The 23101-nt window shown below is 31.2% G+C and overlaps 1 protein-coding gene across 2 annotated transcripts in view; it reads left to right on the plus strand.

The window, feature by feature from the left end:
* Positions 1-2394: 2394 nt before the first annotated feature.
* The window catches only part of LOC124366565 (uncharacterized protein C1orf112 homolog), a 33703-nt gene continuing 12996 nt past the window's right edge, over positions 2395-23101 (plus strand). Inside the window, exons 1-9 of one of the 2 annotated variants that reach the window (XM_046823165.1) lie at positions 2395-2610; positions 7216-7323; positions 8148-8297; positions 9329-9409; positions 9688-9830; positions 11619-11776; positions 13909-14109; positions 14863-14998; positions 19686-19785. In XM_046823165.1, coding sequence (XP_046679121.1) covers positions 7225-7323; positions 8148-8297; positions 9329-9409; positions 9688-9830; positions 11619-11776; positions 13909-14109; positions 14863-14998; positions 19686-19785 — 1068 coding nt within the window. In that variant the 5' untranslated portion in view covers positions 2395-2610; positions 7216-7224. The remainder of the gene's footprint in view (positions 2611-7215; positions 7324-8147; positions 8298-9328; positions 9410-9687; positions 9831-11618; positions 11777-13908; positions 14110-14862; positions 14999-19685; positions 19786-23101) is intronic. The other variant, XM_046823160.1, reaches the window with a different exon arrangement.

Raw genomic sequence — 23101 nt, forward strand, 5'->3', positions numbered from 1 at the left:
GGCAAAATAAAAGACAAAAATAAATTGTCCAAACTGAGCCCCGGCTCAGTAGAATAATTACATAGTTTTAAAAACTATGTATTACCAACGAACATTCTATGACAATATTTAGAATAAATTAATTTCCAAGTCTCATTGTCCACTAATCCATCATCTCCAGGTGCATTGTCGTCTCAAACAATGAAGAGACTTGAGTGTTTATCTTATAATTCAGCCGTTGCCTGGGCCATATTACTGCTTTATATAACTCATAATTTCCAAGTGTGGACTACTTTTTTGCATATGTGAATTATTTGTAGGTTTTGATTTATATTGTAATAGTTGTGTCCATATTGTATGAGATGTTTAGGACAATTTCGCCGTTGAGAAGCAGTATTCTTTGAAAGGTGTTCCTTAAAACAGGGTTAGAATGATCTACCCGTTTGTTCTAGATAGTACTTAGGACTATCACTACACTATATTTTATAACCCCGCTGTTGTTAAAATTATCCTCGTCCGGTTTGTTATGGAGATTTATTAAGTAGCTGAGGTTATTTAGAGTCCCCTTATTAACAGTTTCGCGAATATGTTGTTACTTTGTGGTTCAATGTATTTCCATATGTCAGTTACATATTTTTTATTTGTTAACTTGTTAGGATGATAATTTTCCAATTTATTTTAGTGAAGAGCTTTGTCTATCATTTTACTACACACATCGTACCCATGGTGGGAAGAGTTGATTTAATATGAATGTTGATTTTAGCTCCAGTTCGTCCAGTTTAGATTCCAGACGCTGCATTAAGAGGCGGGTGAACTGGAACTAAAATCAACATTCATATTATTTTACTGTCATTGTTGTCATCAGTTCGTTGTTGATATTTTGCAAATAACAGGTGGCTCGACATCATATTAGTTAACTGTTTGCAGTTCATGGTTGACGTTTTACAATTTATAAGAAGGACGGGCTAAAGTTTATGTTTGAATAGTGATGGTTTGACACATTTTACAACGATAACAAATACAAAAGTTGTACCAAGCGCTTAGTACTTAATAAAGAGTGTCAATGTATATTAGTGCACACGAAAGAACAGAAAAACTTACACCAGTAGTAATAAGTATTTCAATCAGTGAAAATTATGGTAATTCTAAGCAATATATGGGTCAACCTCGATTTTTCTCATATTACAATATATTGTTCCAATAGTCAATTAGAGAAGGAAATGACTAGAATTTCTTGCCGGAAAGCAGTTATAGGGAGCAGGCAACTGCCAGACGGTCATATATTGCTTAGAGTTACCTATTAGTGATCAGGGGCACTGACGTGATCTGGGCTTCAAATTTGGAACTACCTACTCGAGTTAATTTTTTTTCTAAAAGAGCAAGCAGCGCGAAGCGCTGCGCAGCGGGCAGGCATCGTGCGTGATCCTTTTTTTTATTAAAAATTTTTGATAAATTGTTATTACATATTACAATATAATGTAGGTAATGTATGTAAAACAATTTTAAACACATAATTACATGCTGGAAAGCAAAGTAAACCAATATAATCCGCCCAATACAAAATCTCCGTAAGTAATCTGTGTCATTCCTTTGCCTGAATCAATTCAGTATAGACGAAGATCACGCACGATGCTTGCCCGCTGCGCAGCGCTTCGCGCTGCTTGCTCTTTTAGAAAAAAAATTAACTCGAGTAGTTCCAAATTTGAAGCCCAGATCACGTCAGTGCCCCTGATCACTAATAGGTAATTCTTGCAGTTGCCTGCGCCCTATAACTGCTTTCCAGCAAGAAATTCTAGTCATTTCCTTTTCTAATTGACTATTGGAACATTATAATGTAATATGAGTTGCCTGCTCCCTATAACTGCTTTCCGGCAAGAAATTCTAGTCATTTCCTTTTCTAATTGACTATTGGAACATTATGTTGTAATATGAGAAAAATCGAGGTTGACCCATATATTGCTTAGAATTACCAAAATTATAACCAACTCAACAGCTGATGGATTCTCTCTAACGCTATTACCGTAGTTCAATTGGGCGAAATCTTTGAATATGTATCAGTCTTTGAGAAAATCAAAGTTAGAACATAACACAGAGTTAAAAACAAAGAACATAATATTCTTTGAAATAGATAGACCAACGGATGTCTAAAAATGTGGGAGATCTTAACTTAACAACTTTGTTCTTTGTACAGGCAACCACAAGGTTCATGTTTAAAAAATAAATACGGCAAATAACATTAAAATATATAGAACGAAGTTATAACGTGGCCGCGTTATAAGTTTGTAAAGGCCAACCAACAGGCAAAAAGAAAAAAAATATATATTTCCCAGTCACTGAAGTCAAGGTCTGCGCGTTCATTTGTGAATTTCCCGCCATTTCTTAGAAACAAAATCATTATCACATGTTTTGGATTTGGATATGTCGTCTGCATGTGATGTGTTTGGTTTAAAAGTAACATTAATTAATTGCACTGTAGCCAATGTTATGAATGATGTTAAACAGGCAGCGCGAAGATAAATAAAGACAAATACTCAACTTTGAAGGCATTTAAAGTATTATTTACTAATATAGATAATTTATGAATAATTGTAACGGTGAATTAGGTAATAGATTAATTTCGCCAATCTGAAGGTAAGATTTTAATACCAGCCAAGATGAGAAAAATGAGGTTTTTGTTAAGATATTTTGTTGTTTATCTATATATCTTAATTAAAGGCTAAAAATATACAGATTCAGATGTGTTAAGCATAGTTTTCCGGTCACACCCATTGAAACAGCATACACAATACAATTTTTGAATTAATCTGAAGAACCTTCTTCAGTCAGCAGATATAAAACAAATATTTTCAATGCAGTGTGAATTTGGGGTAGGGTATGATAAGCAGACCCGGTTTTTTATATCGAAATTGGCAAATGATATTACTTAATCATAACCATCGATACTAACATTAGATTATTTTGAACAGTTAACATACTATTTCAATTTTACATAAAGTAACATTTGATTATTAAAAATGGCAGTCAATTTTAGAAAACTACACGACATTGCTTTGAAAAATGATAAGACGTGTTTTTCGTGGCTTCAACATGTTGGACTCGTACAGAAAAATCCATTATGTGAAATTTGTGGGAAAGAAAAAACTGTAACTGTGAGAGGAGCAAATATGGTCGTCTTCAGTTTTCCTAATTTTGGTTATAATAATTTGTTTCATCACTGTGAATATTAAATTCATATTTAAATTTAAAACGTATGATTGTTATTGAGGACTATAGATACTTTTATATTGATTGATAGACTAGGATTTGAGATGCGAATATTAGGTATCGATGGTTACGTTGCTGTAGATGGAGCTTATATTGGTTACTGTTAACTTACATTAAAACATAAAAAACAAAATTTCAAAGCGATTAGAATTCGATATATATCGTAAACCAACACACACTGATCGTTTTATAACAAATGACTCAAATCATCTACCAACACAAAAACGAGCAGTCTTCCATTCATTGATATATAGATTATTAAACACTCCTCTATCACAAGACAAATTAAAAAAAAAAACTTCAGTATATAAAAGATGTGCCTTTTTTACTGGATATAAAACAGATTTAGTCGAACATATATATTTAAAAAAGCTAAAAAGAAACATGACAAAAAGTAAAAGACAACACTTTTACCTATTAAAGACACAAACACAAATTGGATTAGGACTACATGGACAAATATATCAAAAGATGTACAAAAATCATTCAAAAAAATATACAAATAAAAACGTCACATATAAAGTCAATTAGAAGACTTTTAAACAAGTCAATTGAAGAATAAATTGAAAAATCCAAAAGATGACGAAGAAATTAATAATAAATCTGGTATATACCAAATTAAATGTGATGACTGCAACAAAAAATACATTGGACAAACAAGAAGAAAAATTCATATACAATATAAAGAACATTGCTCCCACATTAAATTCAACAGAAAAAAAATCGGCCGTCGCACACCACTGTATCAATACTGGACACACTATATCACAGAAAAACCTAAAACTATTAAAACATGTTAACACTCCAAGATATTTAAATGCATGGGAGTCATATTACATTAATCAAACAAACACAGAAGATTTATTAAATCAAGAAGATGGACCAATACAAAATTCAATATTACTTAAACGAAGATTACAAAAATAACATTAAAAATTTATATAGTATAATACCAGTAATAATTTAATTGTATTTACACACTACACCACACAGGACAAATTAATATTAAATCACATATGTTTAACTATTATTAAAAATCAAATTTACTTTCTGTATTTACTTTTGTGATGTGTCTGAAGAAGATAGCCTCTCTATCGAAAGACAAAACAATAAAAGTCTTAAATATTGGTTTTATGTTTTAATGTAAGTTGATGGTTACATTCTTCAATATAAAAAACCGGGTCCGTTTATCGTACCGTACCCTGAATTTGGACTGCAGTATAATAAGCAGCCTACAACACAATCAGATGATGATTATCAAATGATATGGAATCATCGATATTCATCCAAAGGACTGAAAGCAAAATGTCGGACTAAATAAGTAATAGATATTTCAAAGAACAATATGGGGGTAGACTTTAATAAGCGGCCTATACTCGTTATTCAATTGCTTTTATCGAATGGTTTGGTTGTTTTTATCCAAAGGGAATAATTCGATGTTACAATTTATTTAACTTAGCATATGATTTCAATTTATTAGTTATAATAATTTTAATGTAAACAATAATCAGCAGGAAGTAACTAATATTTCTAAACTTTGAAAATACAAGGGTCAGTCAAATATAAACAAGACTATTATTACTATACCCAACATCCAGGTTGTAGCAGGTAGCCATGTTGCAGTAGTGGTAGGGGGCAGCATGGGGGAGAGGGAAAGCTGCAACAATGCGTTCTCAGTGCTGTTTTGTTTGTCATTGTAGCCATGTCTGAACAAGAGGTTGTACCTGCAGTTGCGCAACGAATTATTATCAAGTTCTTGACAAACGAAGGTGTTAAACCAAGTGAAATTTTTGTTAGACTGACAACTCAGTTTGGGGATAAGACTTTATCACGTTCTCAAGTGTACGATTGGGTTAAAAAGTGTAAAGGCGGACGTGAAACAGTTGAAAATGAAAGTCACAATAGGCGTCCAAGGACCAGTTTGACTAATGAGAACATTTGTGCTGTTCGTGAACTTCTTGAAAATGATCGACGCTTAACGATAGATGAAATTGCCAGTGAAGTGGAAATTAGTCATGGTAGTGTGCATTCCATCGTCACAGAGCATCTGGGTTTTCGGAAAATTTGTGCAAGATGGGTCCCTCGGCTTCTGACTCTCGATCAAAAACAAACCCGGAGAGACATTTGCCAAAGGCTTTTGAATCGGCTTGAGAGAGAGGGGAATGGTTTTTTAAATCGCATAATAACCTGTGATGAAACGTGGGTCCATCACTACACTCCTGAATCCAAAATGGCGTCAATGGAGTGGCGAAGGAAAGACGAAACTCGCCCTGTGAAAGCCAAAACACGGTTGTCTGCTGGGAAAGTTCTTGTCACCATCTTTTTTGACTGCAAAGGCGTTTTGCTTATTTACTTTTTACACGAACGTCGTACTGTGAACGCTGCTTATTACTGTCAACTTCTTGAGCAAGCAAAAGCAGCGTTTCGGAACAAAAGGCGTAATCAGCCAATCAGAGATGTCATTTTGCTTCATGACAATGCTAGGCCTCACACAGCTGCCTTGACCCAAGAGAAATTACGTCAAATTCATTGGGAAACATTGGAACATCCTCCCTACAGCCCAGATTTGTCTCCATGTGACTTTCACCTCTTTGGTCCTCTCAAAGAAGCACTTGGTGGAAACCGTTTTGAAAGTGATGAGGAAGTACAGGAATTTGTGTGCAATTGGTTCAAGACACAACCTCAAATCTTTTATGAAGAAGGGATCCATAAGCTATCCTCACGCTGGGAAAAGTGTGTGAGAGTTGAGGGAGACTATGTAGAAAAGCAGTAACATGTAATCATTGTATTGTTTAGCTTTAATAAACGTATAAGTTAAAAGTCTTGTTTATATTTGACTGACCCTCGTAGTGATGAATATGAGGAAAATATGTGAGATATTTCTTACAAGTGACTGTTTAAGTGGTTTCAACATGTGGATTTGGCTGCTGGTAACCCATGGGGAGAATTCTTTCCTCCATTTAATAAAAGCAGTAATTTTTTAATATGAAGCTGGGCAAGTTGTAACATTGTAAGTTTTCTTTGATAAGTCTAGGCCATAATTGGTTTTGTTGTTTTGTAATTTTATTGTTAAATTTACTAAGACTGGAGTAAATTAAAATTACCATAAATACTTTTTTTTAACTTATCTTAATTGTGGGAACAAGGCAAACTAAAATTTAGCATCAGAAATTGATTCTCTTGAACCAAAAGTGCTCATAAAGGTGCAAAACATACAAAATTGCATGCGAAGCCACGTGTAACTGTTAGTCACCTCTAACTGTTAAAGTACTTTAATACGTTATAGGTTCAACATGCAGAATTGTTGTAAGAGAGGATTTAATGTATGTATGAAATCTAATTAAAATGGTTATTGCATGAGAAATAACTGATAAATGTTATATATTGTATTAATAACAAACTAGGCTATAGGTATCAACGAAGTTGTAAAACATTTACTATCATACTAGAGAGGGAATTACCATTATAAATTCTATAAAACTATCAAGAGATTGGGAATAAGTATTAAAAGAGAATAAATATGAGTAAATGCTAAGTTTGTTGTAATAAAATGAGAGCGGTACAGGATTTGATGACCATGTACGCTTCGCTATATCTCACTGATCAATAAATTACTGTAAGAGCCCTGTTGAAGAGTACAAACTTTCTGGTGCAGCAAAATGATTACTGCACCAAAATAAGACTAATCAGTAATACTAGGATGAAGAATATAGGAGCATTGAAAAGAAGTTTGAATTATTATTACTAGTAAATGAATACAACATTTTCCCATATTACTTTTGATATTGGAAAATGTTGTATTCATTTACTAATGATAATAATTCAGTAAAACTAGGGTTAAGACACAATAAATAATATACACTGTGTATTATTATACACTCTGTTTTTATTCTGGTATGAAACAGATTAGTCTGCAGGAAGTGCTGATAGTTATTTCATAATTGAAATTAATCATAATTTTGTTTTTTGCAGGTTATCAGAATGGATCATTCAGACCATTCTCAGTTTGAAATCATAAATGAGCTGAAGGCAATACTGTCAAATTGTGATGAACTGACAAGCATTCTACCAAATCTAATTATATCCTTTTTCTCTTATATATATTTTTTAAAATATATTTACCAATAGCTCTTGCTTCCATAATTTAAAGTAACTAATCTTCCACTGTTTAAATTAATTATTTTTTGGGAACCTTTTGTATTGAAATTGACTTTAAAACTGAGGTAAAGAGTTGTTTACAATTCTGTCTTATGTTATGCTACCAGAGAGTAACTTAACAATATTATCTATATTATTAAAATTTTGAAACAATTACATTTTTCATCATTGTTTACTTTAGTTATTTATTGACTTGCTCCGAGCTGTATTGTTTGACATTGTTAGTGATTGCATAGTTCTAGTTGAAAATTAAAACAATATTATTATTTTATTAAGTCTTTATTCTGTGGATGTAATGTTCATTTTAGAAAGTTTATTGTCTGCAAAGGGGTGTTATACAAAGTTGAAGTGTCCGATCACTGAAGTACTCCAGTATTGGAAAGGTTATCGTATATTTCTTCTTTGTCGTATGATTGGAATAAAAGTATTTTTAATTTTTATTATTTTTTATAGTAAATGTTGTATATCTGTAAATACAAGATATAAGCTTTTGAATAAGTCTACTTTTTAAAACATTTAACACTCAATTGTTGAGAGTGATAGACCATCGCTGATTTTCTCTTAAGTTATTAAAAGAACACTCAAGAGAACTTGTTTTATTCCGTTGGTATTCATTGAACAGATATAATGTAATAATCTTAATGTAGTTGTTAGTTAATCACGTATAATTTAATTCTGTTCTTAAGATTGAATTTTATATGAGTATCTCTAGTTTAATACTGTATTCTCCTTAATATTAAAACTACGAGTGTTTTGTGAATGAAGAAAATGCAGAAGTGTTAACGGAAGTGATCTCTTTATTGTTGGGACCGGCTGTACAAGCTTTGCCATTACCGGATGTTGACCGTACAATATTCCAACCTTTCCTCCCTCTGATCAAAGATTACCTCTCCAAGGTTAGTATTTTTTTTTTTTTTTTTATGTTTCTATTATGTGGATGTGAAGGTCTGATCGGAACCTTGAAGCCAAACAGGTACATTTTGTTCATTTTTGAGTTAGCACCAATTGAACAATTTTTGGTCATTTTTTTAAGAAAACCTATAGATGCCACATCCTAAAATACAAAGTTAAGGTGCAAAAGTACATGCAGTGTATATTTTTATTAGCAGTTTGTTGTTTGTGTATCAAGCAAGGATACCTTCCAATTATTTGGTTTTTAAACGTTACGAAGCTTTAACAATAAAATATGTTTGTTTTGTGTCAGTGCCAGATTTAACTTTCCTGGATCCCTTCCCTCCGTATAATAGTATAGGTTGATATGCAATATTTAACCGACCCGGGACTTTTTGGACCCAAACTCTAGCCATCTTTGAACGGCTGCCATTTTTGACTCTGTTATCTGTTTGAGGTCGGGTTTGCGGCTCTGTAGTACTCTACTAATAAAGACCTTTTATTTGATATGCATATCAACCTATGCTTACATTTAAGATTTTCTTCTGACTCCTGGCGGGCCGCCCCCCTGAAGAAGTAGCGGATCACTAAATATGTGATAAAATAGATTTTTACGTCCAGTAACTTTGTTTAAGGTTTTGTAACTCTATTTTAAATATTTTGAAAAATATTTAACTGACCCGTGACTTTTTGGACACCTTGTATAATGTACACTGAACTCCGGTATTGTACTATATCAAATATATAGTAATACTGTTAAATCCAGTCAAATCATTACTTTTAGTATGGTTTACTTTTTTAAAACTATATTTTTGTTGCTGTTGCTTTCAATAAAGATTTTTTAGTTTATTTTTATGTTTAATGTCATATGGTTCTAATTTATTTTTTAATATGGTAATTTGAACTGAATTGTATTATAAAGAACAAATTTTTGGTGAGTTTTTAAACGAGTATAACTTTTTTCAATTGCACAGGTTGAAAAAAATTGTTTATAGTGTATGTATAAAATTGTATATTTTGTTTCTTTTTATTTCAGACTCTATCATCTATCCATGAATTACTAAAATCACAAGTCTCAATCAATCATCTAGTCCCAGAAATTACCAGGTTACTTGAGGTATGAAAATTTACATTATATTTGGCTGTTATACCTTTAATTCAAATAAAAAAAGGCTATTTTGTAGGTAAAGTAAAAGACAGTGTTATATTTTACTAGTTAAAATGTAGTTAGTGATTCAATGCAAAAATATAAATTAAAGGATTATGCAAACCTAGTACTGCAATAACAAATTTCATTCATTATGTGATTTTAAAACAATTTTTCATAGTTACCTGAGTTATTAGAAAGTTAATTCCAAACATAAGCTTTACTTATCGCTTTAATATTTTTTTCAGGTATGTGTCCATATACTGACAGACATAGAAAGTCTGCTTGTCTATTTGGTCAGTTTGGAGCAAGTATCAGTTCCAGATACATTTAACGTGCCTAAAAATATTGTAGAAATTGTCTACCATGTGTTTATTCACTGTCAGAAGAGGTTAGTACAGTAATACTATTATAAGTACAGAAAACTATTTTGTTTTAGTAGGGTCATTCCATGTTAAACCAACAAGGCACTCAACCTGACCATTTCAGGTTTGGTTGAAGCTTTGTACATTTATACTCTCTGAGATCCTGAACTGAAATATAATTTAAAAAAATTCCATCCCTCATAGTTTTTAGTTACAAATTTTTAAAAACTACAAAATGCAGTGTTCTTTAACATGTGCGTAAATCTAAATCTGCTATAACTATAGTTCTATTAGTGCTAGATAGCTGAGAGATTATTTTAAAGAGGTTTTTATATACTATAATTTGATAATCATGGTACATCATGGTTCGATTTTGAAATTTTTACCTTATTATCAATGTCAACCGAAGTTTTTCACTTCCAAATGAGATGCCGGATGACAACAGTATATTTTCCACTTAGGGGGAGATTGGATTGACATTTTTCATTAAACGTATTGTCGCATCGATAGTTCTCACTGTACTGACCTCGACTTGGTCTCGTTTCAGAGGGGAGGAACAAGGCTACACAGCAGTGTAGTTAACATTTCAAAAAGATTCCTTTCGGTCGTGAGAGTCTTAGTACACTTACTTTCTGGATATATCTCAATACTTATCTGAAGAAACATGTAATTTATGTCAAATATGTAATACCTTCATGTATGTCAGATTTCAACATTTAAAAGTCCTTTCCTCCTCCATGTGTCTGTGAAAATTTCTTATATTGTTACAGGAAATTTTTAGATTATTTATCACACAGCTATTATTTATGAATAAAAATGAAAGTAATAGTATTATATGCTATTTTCTAAATTCATATTTTCCCCATAATTTTAAATATTTAGTCCAGCTTGAATATTGGCTGTTTAAATATGACATGGTTTTGCATAAATGGGTTAAACATAAATTTGGAAGAAGTATTTGTACTCCCTTCTCTTTAAGTAACACAAGCCCTAATTTCAGTCCAATTTCACATTTTTAGTCTTGCATGAGTTTATAGATAATTTTCCTTTTAATGAAAAATGATTGAATTATTATTACATGGTTAGGCTCGGCTGTCAGAAGATATCATTTTTACCCTAATTAGTTTGTCAGTACTTTTTATTTTTAGGAATTTTTTATTATTTACTAAACAGTCAGGCAAAACTGAAAATGTCTAATTTTTGGCAATATGTGATATCTTCTGAACTTCAGGACTTCTCATGGCTCATGGCTTAAATCTATTGCTCTGATCACTCTTGTATTTTTGTATGTTTGGATTATTTATTTCCTAGTGTTTTTTTATTCTAATATAAATAAATGTTTTGTTTTATAGATTTCTCTCTTCTCTATGTAATTTATATTGCAATTTTAATTGGTTATATTCAATGCTATAAGTGCCTGCAAGAATGTTTTTAAAACGTCTGTAAGAAACTGTTGTTTTGCAACTGTAAAGCTCAATGGAATCTATTTAAAATATTGGAATCAATGAAAACTCTTCCTTCTATTTAATTTTATATTTTTTTGAATTTGTATTTTTCTGTATTGGTTTATAGTTGTTTGTTTTATATTTAAGATATTTTAAAAATACTTAAACCATAATTATGATTAGCATATTAAAATCTGAAATAATAGACTATGACGTATTGGTGATGATTAATTACTTTAAACTTCAACATCTGTAAAGTGAATTTCTACACTGCTATTACACTAAGTACTATAAACTATTTTAGTACTTATTTTCATTTGAATGTGTTAAGCCATTCATCATTGATTAATCATTTTATATTATTTACAGTCAGGAAGATTACAAGGAAGCATTCACGGCTGTTCGCAGCGAGTTAATGTGTTTATTTCACAAGTGTCACAATGTGCAACTTAATCTTTTTATTTTACTCAATGAAAAGCTTAAATTTAAGTGCACTTTGGAAGATGAAGTTCAACTTTTACTTGACGGTAAATGTAAAATTGACTCTGTTGTAAAATATAATTATTATACTGTATTATATTTACAAATTTCATAAATTTATGACTTACTACATTGTGAAATAAAACTATTAAAAATTAATTAGTATATAGTTCAAACTTTTATTTATTTTTATTCATGACAATGTTTCAAACCAGTGATGCAAAGTAATCTTTTAGTAACTGAACGAAATGTGTTCAAAAATATCTGATTTTATCCTGTACTATGCAAGAAAATGACTGGAGTGTGGTACATGCTGACATTTAGATGCAATCAGCCATAGTACGGATGCGTATGCATGTGACCTCAACATCGTGTCAGTTAAATGGACGCAACCAGTTTAACATCAAACCCTGTACCGAATGCTGGTCACATTTTTATTTTGTGTAGTATGAGGAAACATGGGAACAATAAACCAATTTTACATCAGATTTTGGAAATTCCATTAAACCATTGCAAAATTTAATAGGCTTTCAGAGAAGATGCTTTGAGTGTGACTTGGATAAAGGGGTGGTACAACAGTATTTAAGATGGTCTCACTCCATTGGACAGTGAACTTCTTTCTGAAAGACTAACAACAAAGTAAAATGATGAAGTTTTAGTGATGTATTGATGTGTTTTTGTCTGTGAACTAGATACTGAGGTAAGCAACATTAGTGGTTCAGTTTATTCAGTTTTGATAGAAAATTTGGCCATGTGCATACTTGCTGCAAAATTTGTTCCAAAAAATTTTCTGTAGAAAGAAAGTAGTTGTGGCTTGAATTTGCTTAGAAAATCTTAGAATGCACACAGAAAGACCCCAATTTCTAAACAGTCATAACAGGTGTTAATTTATGGGTGCGTGGAAGTGACCCAGATATCTAAGTGCAGTATTTCCAGTTGAAATATGCAACATCTTCCTGTCTGAAAAAACAGATCTTGTCCAAAGCAAAATCAATCTAAGGGTCAGACTATCACTAAAGAGTACATTTTAGAAGTTAAAAATTGTCTACATAATACAGTATGACAAAAGCTATCTGACATATTGATCACAAAATCTCCAGAGAGCTTCATCAGGACATTGCTCAAGCATATTCTTTTCCAACCTTGTTTACAAAACAGCATCCTTGATTATGTCAGGCTGTGTATTCCCCCGAAATTATACCATGTAATTTCGGTTTTCTCCCCCTCGCTTGAAGATTCCCCTTAAAAGGCCCTGATTTGCGACAAAGAATGATACTATGCAAAATGTAACACCTCAACTGAAGTAAATTCTGAAAGATGTCTTCAGGACTTGCTTCCAAAACAGTCAGAAGCCAATGGAATGTGCTTGAAGTCTTAAGAGACTATTTTAAAAGAAATAACTTGCTAAAAAATGTTGATAAATACATTTATTCAGGATAATAACAGATATTTTTGAACACACCTCATATGACAAGCTTTATGATTTAAAGCAACTATTATAAGAGGTTAGGGATTAGGAACTTTTTAGGATCATTTCCTTAAACAACAACATTGAACACTTACAACTTATTGAGGTGATTTGGTCATCCACAAAATGAATTAGAGGAGGTATTGTAGTAGAGCCTGGGAGATAAATCAGAAGAGAAATAAGGAAACCTAGAATGAAATAGTAAGATAACATAAGAAGAAGTAGGATCATGGTATAGGATCAGTTTAGGGAAGGGCCAGGGAGATTGCATTGGAAAAATAAAGAAGGAAAAGCCCTCAAACACTTCATCTCTTGATTGGTAAAAGAGAACAAGGAATTAAGGAATTAATTGTAAAAGTTTATTTAATAATAAAATTCCTAGACAATATGTTTAGAATGATTTAACAGTGTTCAAACTTTTGTGAACCCTTCTTACGTCATATTACCATAAAAAATGTTGTTTCTTAAAATAGTGTATGGGCCCATCTCATAAAAAAACTATTTAATATAGTGTGCTATTTGATCTGTAATAAATGCCCAGACTCCATTATTCCTTTCCCTGACAACTTGTGTAATCTCCTGAGATGGAGATCATAAGTAAGTAGGATTTAGATCCTCTGTTGATGTCTATTATTGATTTTTTAAATTGAACCTATAAAACTTATTGCTGTGTATACATTTTTCTAACCACAACACTAATGTTTTGTTCAGTTCTAGACATACTGAGCTCTATGGGAGAAGTGATGGCAGACTTGGATGCCAAGTCCCTGGTCGAGCACTGGAAAGGTTATGTTCAGCTGACATTGAACTATGCTGTTTACTTGCGCTCGAGACTTTGTGTTGATCGCCCAATCAACTATTTAGCCATTAACATCAACCAACAGCTCTCCAATATTATTTTCACCAGTAGTGGTCAGTCAATTATTTGTCAAGAAAATAATTATATAAATATGTTTGTAGCGGTGTGGTTTAGAAACTGTGTAGTAAAATTGAGTTCTTAATTTCTTTTAATCAGTAAAGGAATGGGAATGACTTTTAAATGTCCATTAACAAATTAAATTGTCTCTTAACTTCCTGTCATTTATTATTTCAGCCGGACTAAATCTATTCTCCAAAGTATTGTGTATGCTCAATGTTGTTGTTTGTATAAGACAGCTATTTATGTAGTTGAGTATTAATACTGTTATTGTAGATACTTATTTATATTCATAGTATAAAAAATAGTCATAATGAGTATTTGTATACTATTATTTTATATATGAAAAAATTGATGCTTCTAAAAAGAATAATTTTAAGTAAAAGATCTGTCTGCTCGGGATAATTTGGCTAACAAATGCTAGATTTTTTCAGTGGCATTTCAATCACTATTTTACGTATTGTAAGCATGGTTGTATGTAACATTTGAGAGTTAAAATGGGCTATCCAAACACTAATAATAAAACAAAATTGCATATACACACAAGTTTAGAAGAGTCCTTTCTTTTTTTTACAGATCCCAAGATTAAAATTTCCTTCTCATGAATATTTTATAGATAAATCACTATAAATTGGTAGTTGTAATTCTATTTAAGAAAAAGAAATAATTAGATTTTTTCTATGGTATATGTTTTATCACTGTATTATTCAAGTTTAAGACTATTGAATTTGATTTGTATATTTTTGTAGACAAGAAGGTTGCATTGCGCTCACTGAAAATAACCACTTTAGAATTGAAGGTTTTGATCAAGCTCTGTGAGAACTACAAAGGATATTTGGTAAATTGTCACAGGGAGTTACTCAATTGTCTCGTTTCACTTGCCATGTAAGTAGAGTAATTCACTTAGTCTTATTTCTTACAAGTGATAAGTATGTATGTGGATGTGGATGTGGAAACAAATGTTATGCCCTATAATTGAACAACCTTCAGAAGATAGCAATTTAAACTTTAAGACCACGGTCACACTAGGCTACCTGGACACTTTGACTTGGTTGCCGTGATAGAAACAAAATTTAAAGGTTGAAACAAGTGGATACGGACACCCAAGGTAAACTGTGACAGTAAATTGAATGTCTCCGTTAACATTTTTTGGTTGTAACAACAAATATGCTCTTTTTGTTTTCTTATAAAGCTGGCCATACTTGACAATTCGATGATACGTGTTATTACCCACTCTCTCTGCTTCACCTAAGCTCTGTTTTTGGTTTATGTACAAAAGTCAGGGTCTCTTAAGTAGATGGACCTGATGGGCCTGAGGTTATAGGGGTTTCAGGCTGCAGATAAGAGATTATATTTTAACCCTTATAACGTCACAGACGCTGTATGGCGCATAGACAAACTATCTCCAAACGGCAAAGATGCGGTACGGCGCATCAACACAAAACTGCGTCTATAGCAAATTTAAGTTCCTTTTAAATCCGATCAATGTCACTAACGGTATGCGTCAACCATGTGCGTGGGTTATTGACCTATGTCAAGCGTCAAAATATAGCTGTCGCGTTACATTGTTTGAAACAATAGACGCGGTGTCTAGACACTCCCCGCCACACGGCACAGACACCGTACAGCGCGCGCGCTTTTGTTTGTAGTTTGGCTTCAGGTAGTGCGTGTCTAACCATCGCTGAGTCAGTTTCCTTCATCGTGTTTTCTGTTTATATTGTTTTTATTTATTTTTAATTTTATTATATATAATTTATTTTAATTACATTTATATAATTGTCTGGTAATGTTTATAGTTTAGCTAATAAAATTTTGTGTGCCTTTTATTTTGACTTTATTTATATCTACAATTTAATGTCCCATAAATATATGTACGTACAAAATAATTTTAAAATTTTTACTTTTTTATACTTACCATAATTATAGAAAGTAAAAATAAAAATGAACTTTACACATTTAAAATTTTTTTTTTTTTAATATTGTGCCGTTTGCTGGAAGTCGTGAAAAGATATACTGACGTTATAAGGGTTAAGGCATGGTGCAATTGATAAAAAATAGTACAAGCAATAGCTGAACTTAAACCACGTTTTTATAATATACAATACTTCTCATTGTAAACTTAAGGTATAACAAAGTGTGTACATGGTAGTTTTTATAAAATGAAGACGATTTTTCTACACCTGTCATAAAGCGTTCAAGACTCATTTCTCTACTTAGTAGACTTGGGATCCGGAAACAGGCTAAAGTCAATTTTTACAAATTGAATGTAGCATGAAACTTTAATATCAAAGTATTTATTTACAAATTAATGTTTTAATTTGCAATGCTGTTACTTTCCCAAACAAAAGCACAATGAAACTAGCCTTGTGCTTTTGTTTGGGAAATTTCATGGAACGGAAGCAATAATCAAGAATTTTTATTGTCCTGTAAACACATTTTGCAATTGACAAAGTGAGATTTACAATTAAACATTGTCTTAATATAAATCTCTCAGTCTAAAAGACAGTTGTCAAATTCTCACCAGTTAATAATCTCGAAGGTCAAGAGTATAAGGTCAACAAGTAACAAAGAAGTTATAATAATTAAATAAATATATAAATAATATATGCTAAACAAATATGATAACAACAGCACAAACACAGAAATAAATAAATGAAAAAACAATATATTAATATAGTTAAAAATGTGTAGTATTAGTATTACAGGCCGAAAAACTATCAACAGAGTGAAGTATATTTTTAATCTTTCCATTACTATTTTAAATCTTTGTATAGGTACAGACCATGCTATTTCCGGTAATTTGTTAAATAGCTTAATTTTCATATAAATGTGGCTTATTTAAATTTTTCAAGTTTGATAGTAGGTAAATCTAGAATATGGGGTTTTCTGGTAAATAACTATGAATTTCCTTTGTAGTTGAAAAATTACATAATGACTAACATTCACTAAACAACAATAAGTATACAAATTTGATATTGTCATTATTTCTAGTTCCTTAAACATTGGTACAAATGTTTCTCTTTCAGATACATTCTTAATAGCTCTCAAGCCTTTTTCTGCCATTAAAAGTTGTTTATATACCACTAATATTGCCCCACGATGTTATTCCTTATCTTAAATGTGAGTGAAAAAAGTATATGTCTAAGGTAATAATTTTTTTTAATTTACGTAATAGATAGACAACTTGAAAATTTCAATCAAAATACTTTGATATATTGGTACCAACCTAGTCTACTATCCAGATATATTCCTAATAACATGACAGGTTTAACATCTCTATAAACTGTATGAGTAATAATTTGGCTTTGAAACATTTTAAAGCCTTTCTCAAACTAAGGCTTGATACATATTTCATTACATCAGTTGTTTGAATTACATTCCACTTGAAAATGATATTATTACAGCTAATATTGTAATTTAAAATATAGTTATTATCCGGCAAATCCTTATTTACTTTATTTAAATCCAATTCTTTATCAACATTAATAAAAAAATTATTAAAAGCCTGAAACTGTATTAAAATATCCTGATTTTCTTTTGTTTTGTTTGACTCAGCTTTAATAATAATCAAATCAGCCTTAGATTTATAGACAAAATTTGTGATATAGTTATTATTTACTATTTTTGTAGCATGAGTTATTTTATTCCTATATAATCTTATAGCCTGTTAATAATCATTTCTGTAATCAGTTTCATTTGTAGCATTTATATTGTTTTTAAACCTATCATATAAAGTAATTACTAATTCTTTGTCATCAGTTCTTGTGAGAACCATTTTATATTCAATCTATTAGAACTTCTTAAGTTTAGTTCCTTAATTTTACAGCTTTCTTCAAAAGAATTTGTCAATATTAAATATAAAAAGTCGCATGCATCTTCTATACATGGAAACTTACTAAGCGGCATCCAGTTTATTTGTGATATATTTTGCCTTCAATTTAAAATTGCTCCAGTACTTCCATCTCTTATACTTGTAGTTATCTTACAGCTATCATCAATTACAAATGTTGTATGAAACTTAACAAATACTCTTACATGATCGGGAATGTGAGACTCTATTACATGACAGTCCAGATGATCTCTAGCAACGTTTTTATTACGTTATCCAAACATGCATCGCCTCTTGTTGGCTCTTCAGTGACCCAATATGTGTTAAATGGTCATAACAGATTTAAAAAATAATTGTGTATCTCCTGTATTTTGTGTTACAATCTGCTGTAATTGCATAATGACAGTTATTGTATTTTTCATTTAAATAGAATTAAAAAATTTATATTTTATTTATAAATACAGATGTATTGGAATTTGGTGTACGATACAATGTGGTAATTATTAAATTAATTTTAGGCAACAGCTGTAACTTTAAAATTACTTTCAGAAAAAAATCATCTAAATCAATAATTAAATTCAATACATTTCTTTATAAATATAACAGTACCTCCACCTCTATTTTTAATTTGTACCTACATAAGTACTTGCAATTACATAATTGTGTAGTATATATATATATATATATATATATATATATATATATATATATATATATATATAAAGAACATTCTTCTTCATGGAGCCAATGCTCATTTAGCATCAATACATAAAACTTGGTCATTGTAAGCCAGTCTTTTAAAGCTTAGAATTATGACGGTTTTCAGCCAGTATGTTTTCAACTGCCTTGTGTTTGTTAGGGAAAATCTGAACACAAAAAGGGGGAATGTGCATGGTAACAATACCAGACAGCGGAACAATGTTGACTTGTCTCAATGGTTACTTGCAAGGAATTTAAATAATTTCCCTCTACTTGCACTGAAAACGTTTGGTTGTCTGCCTATAGACACAAGATTCTTTCACTACGTGAATTCAGGAAAGAGATTCTTCCTGAAGTTCCTGAACTGAAGTCAAGACTACTCTACTTAGTAAGAGAGTTTTTCAACAGTATAGATCGGAATGGACCATATAAATCCACCACCATCTTATAAATTACCGTAGAAAGACAAATGATAGCTTATTATTTACATTAATATTAAAATTTTAGATTGATTTATAAATATATAAATTTAGTTAAGCAAATTACTATACCAGCCAAATAACTTTTCATGGAATTATGTTAATATTGGTTTTATGTTTGTTTGTGATGCATTATATACAGACCTGGTATCAACCTTAAACATGTCATTAAAAGCTTTTTGTATTATTGAGATTACTGTATATCTGAAGTGGAATAGCCAAATTTCTGGCAAAACCTTATGTCATAGTGAAATGTGGAAAAAAGCATTTTTAATTAACTGTGACTCACTGATAGCAGAGCACAGTGAATTCCAGATGGTTGTCTCAGTTCTCCCTTCATCCTCATATCAAGTCAGAAACAGTCAGTCGTGTACTCTGTCAACATCAGGAGGACGAATATTTTTCTAAAAGCCCTCGTACAGTACGAGCCTCAGGTTTCTTTATATGAAACATTGGTAATCTCAAGTGTATTAGCTAAACCAATGTTCCTTTCCACAATGTTTGTCAACTGTAAAAAATTATTATTTGTTCTTGTGTGTTTTAGTTTGTTATCTGTGACTTACAGGCATGCCAGCCAAGAGGTTGCTCCGGGTGTAGCAGCTCAGGTATTGGCCGGAGCAGCCCCTCTACTTACAACCCTCATCCCTGACCCTCTCTTTCTCAAGGTAATTCTCACACTTTAGTTAAATGTTTGAAAATTTACTACATTTTTAATAATTTGAATTTGATGATATCCACATGGTAATTGATTAACATAAAGAGCTTGATATTTAGAAATGGAAAAAGTACCACATGAAAAATAGACACTATCATGAAATCGCATATAATGAGAAACTGAAATATAGTAAAATACATGTATCTTCATAGAAAATAACCTTTGTTCACCAAGTAGTCATTCATAACGTATTGATAATTAACAGATAGAGTAATACTATAGATGAGAGTGTCTAAATTCCTTTTGTAATCTTTCCATTTAAATTATTAAGCATGAAAAGTTTTGGAACAATAATATATTTTTAAACCAGTTTCATTAATATTTTCATTTAACAGAAATCCGATATGTTCAAACTACATAAAACAGATGATTTTATTAATGGTTTGTTTTTGTATTTATGTTATATAGTAACAGAACAAATCTAGTTTAAGGTGAACTACATTTAGTTCCAAGAATTCTAACAACTGCTGATTTGTAAACTACAATTCCTCGCCATTTCTTTCTGTCTGTTGTTACTTGTGTTGTGGTTTTGTGCAATTCTGCACTGGCCGTTATGAGTATGTGCAACTGTTGTTTTGTAATCATATTTGTGTCATGGTAGTAATTAGTGTTGTTTTTATTGTAAAAAGCTTTATTGAGTTTTGTGTGTGTGTGTGTGTGTGCGCGCGCGCGCACGTGTGTGTGTGTGTGTGTTACAATCAATTCTTTAACAAGGAATATCAACATTGTATATCAAAGTGAACCATTAATTAAGAGGTGAGACATTTGCACATTTAAAACACTTTTCTGTATTATTGAGATTTCGCTACCTTTCTTTCCTTATATGCTTATTTCTTATTAAATTGCGATGTAAAGTACCAGTTGTTATACAAAAGTCTGTTCAATCTTAGTTTGTTGATGTTGCACAAAATAACTTCGTAAGCGCGCGTCCGGTCTGGTACTCAAGAGTCTCCACGCCACCAACAGTTGCGTATATAACAGTTGTAACACGTTATATGACCACATGTTACCTCTAAGATGTAAAAATTGTGTGTTTTGTTTCCAACGTACATTTCCAACGACTAATTTGCAAACTAGATGGGGTCTAACAAATAAAATATTTTAATAAATATTTGTTTTAATGAGAGACCTTACTGTTTGTTAAGTCTTATTCTGCAGGTCCTCATATTCTGCCTTTTCAAAGATCTGATCGAATCATAATAAGAAGGAAAACGATACAGTATAAGGGCGATAGTACAGATACAATGTGTTACGCTCACAGACAAGACATAAAATCTTGATCGGCTAGAACTGTTGTCTTTAGATTAATCTGAGCTATTTGTGCATGTGTTTAATTCAATAACTTTATTTCACTATGTCTACTCCTTTCTCTAAATATACAGGTGTGTGTGTGTGTGTGGGCGCGTGCGTGCGTATGATATTTTAACAACTAAACTATAAATTCAGGGCAATTATTTGTAAATATTGCTTTTTGACTGACTTTATTTATATACAATTCTTACAGTGCATTCCAAATAGTCTGTAATTGTTTTATTAATGCATTTCTAAAACAAATAAGATAATATGAATTATACATTTTTGTTCATAGCAATATATTAGTCATATTTTACATATTCTCAATTTGCCAAAAAATTAATCATAATATATTTTGAGGCCAAAAGTTAAAATTTTTTCTGTTATAATTTATTTTACATTTATTCTGTGAATATATAAAAAACAAAATAGCACAGAAAACTGTAGCTTGGCATTACATATCCTTCATAATTTTACCTTCATTATACATACATAATACATATGTACATAGTCTAGGTACATATGTTAAAGTGACAAACAGTATTTTCTATTAATTTTTGAAAGTATGCTTGCATTCTACCAAAAGGGTTTTTTATAAGGGTTAAATTATAAAACTTTAAAAAACATATTGCAGTGATATTCAAATATTTTTACAGTTGTAATTATAAAATAAACATTTGAAAACTGATAGTAATACAATGGTAACTCTAGAACTGGTAATGGTGAGCTTCTGTACCAGCAAGGCATTTTTGGAGTCTGCAAGGTACATTATAAAAAATCATGAAAAATAGACATAGCAAAGTTACCCCATCATGTTCCATACCGTTACCAATAATACTAACACATTTCAATACTTACATTATGACAGTAAGTTGCTGTCTATATGTAAAGATTATACATGATACAGTAAAGTTCTTGCTTTTCAATCCATGTTCGCTATATCATAATATTTCCTCGGTCCAGTCTAGGCATTATATCAGTATGTGTATACTGGAACTATCGTTTACCTCATCGGTGAGAAATGAATGCGATGTCACCTCCACGATTTTCTGTAATAAAAATTGTATTTAGTGTCTCATGTATTGTTTTATGACCCAAAATAAACAAAATGGTTTGCTTGTTGATGTTGATATAAGAAGTATTGTTTCTTTTTTTAATCTCATTTAAGCCTCAGCGTCTCAGCTATGTTGGCTTCGATGTTCACGGGTTTTTATTTTCAAAGTACATGATTGGACCTCCCCGGGATTTAAACTCATGATCTCTTGGTTAGAGAGTCGAGACTATAACCATTAGTCTACGTTTGTTATGCTTTCACTCTATAAATTTAAAAAAATTTAAGAATTTGAAGTAATTAAACATATGGTCATGCTGTTATAATACATTGTTTACACTTAACGGTTGAATTCATTTAACTACTTCTTTGAATACACTTTACACTACTTTAGAGACAAAAGATGGGATGTTTTCCTGCTTTAAAAACCAGTGGGGCGTAGCTCGGAAGGATTTACGAAAGAGGAATAGGCCTATGTTCATCCTAGGGACCCTAGGAACATCATTTCAGTGCAATCAATAGAATAGTTTATACATGAAAACAAAACAAATAAACAAATGTACTTTCGCATTTGTAATACTTTTAAGATAAGATTGTAACATTATAAGTACTATAAATTTCCTACAAACCGTAAAACCCCCAAAACTCGTACACAAGTCTTTTTCCAAAATATAAACTTGCTAACTACGTTGTAGAATAAAATCATTTACTCAAACAACAAAGCAGCAGAATTAGTGAGCATATGATTAGATTGTACCCAAAGAGAAATACAAGACAGTGGTACTTGAGAAAAAACATTCAACTTCAGTAATGAATCCAAAAATGATATACTATATAAAATGTTTGTTATTTGTGCTTCCTCGACAGTTGATTGTGATTTTTAGCAAAGTTCATAATCTATTATAAAGTTGTTTATTGTGTA

This window comes from Homalodisca vitripennis, chromosome 1, assembly GCF_021130785.1.
Source record: "Homalodisca vitripennis isolate AUS2020 chromosome 1, UT_GWSS_2.1, whole genome shotgun sequence".
In the NCBI taxonomy this organism is placed as follows: Eukaryota; Metazoa; Arthropoda; class Insecta; order Hemiptera; family Cicadellidae; genus Homalodisca; species Homalodisca vitripennis.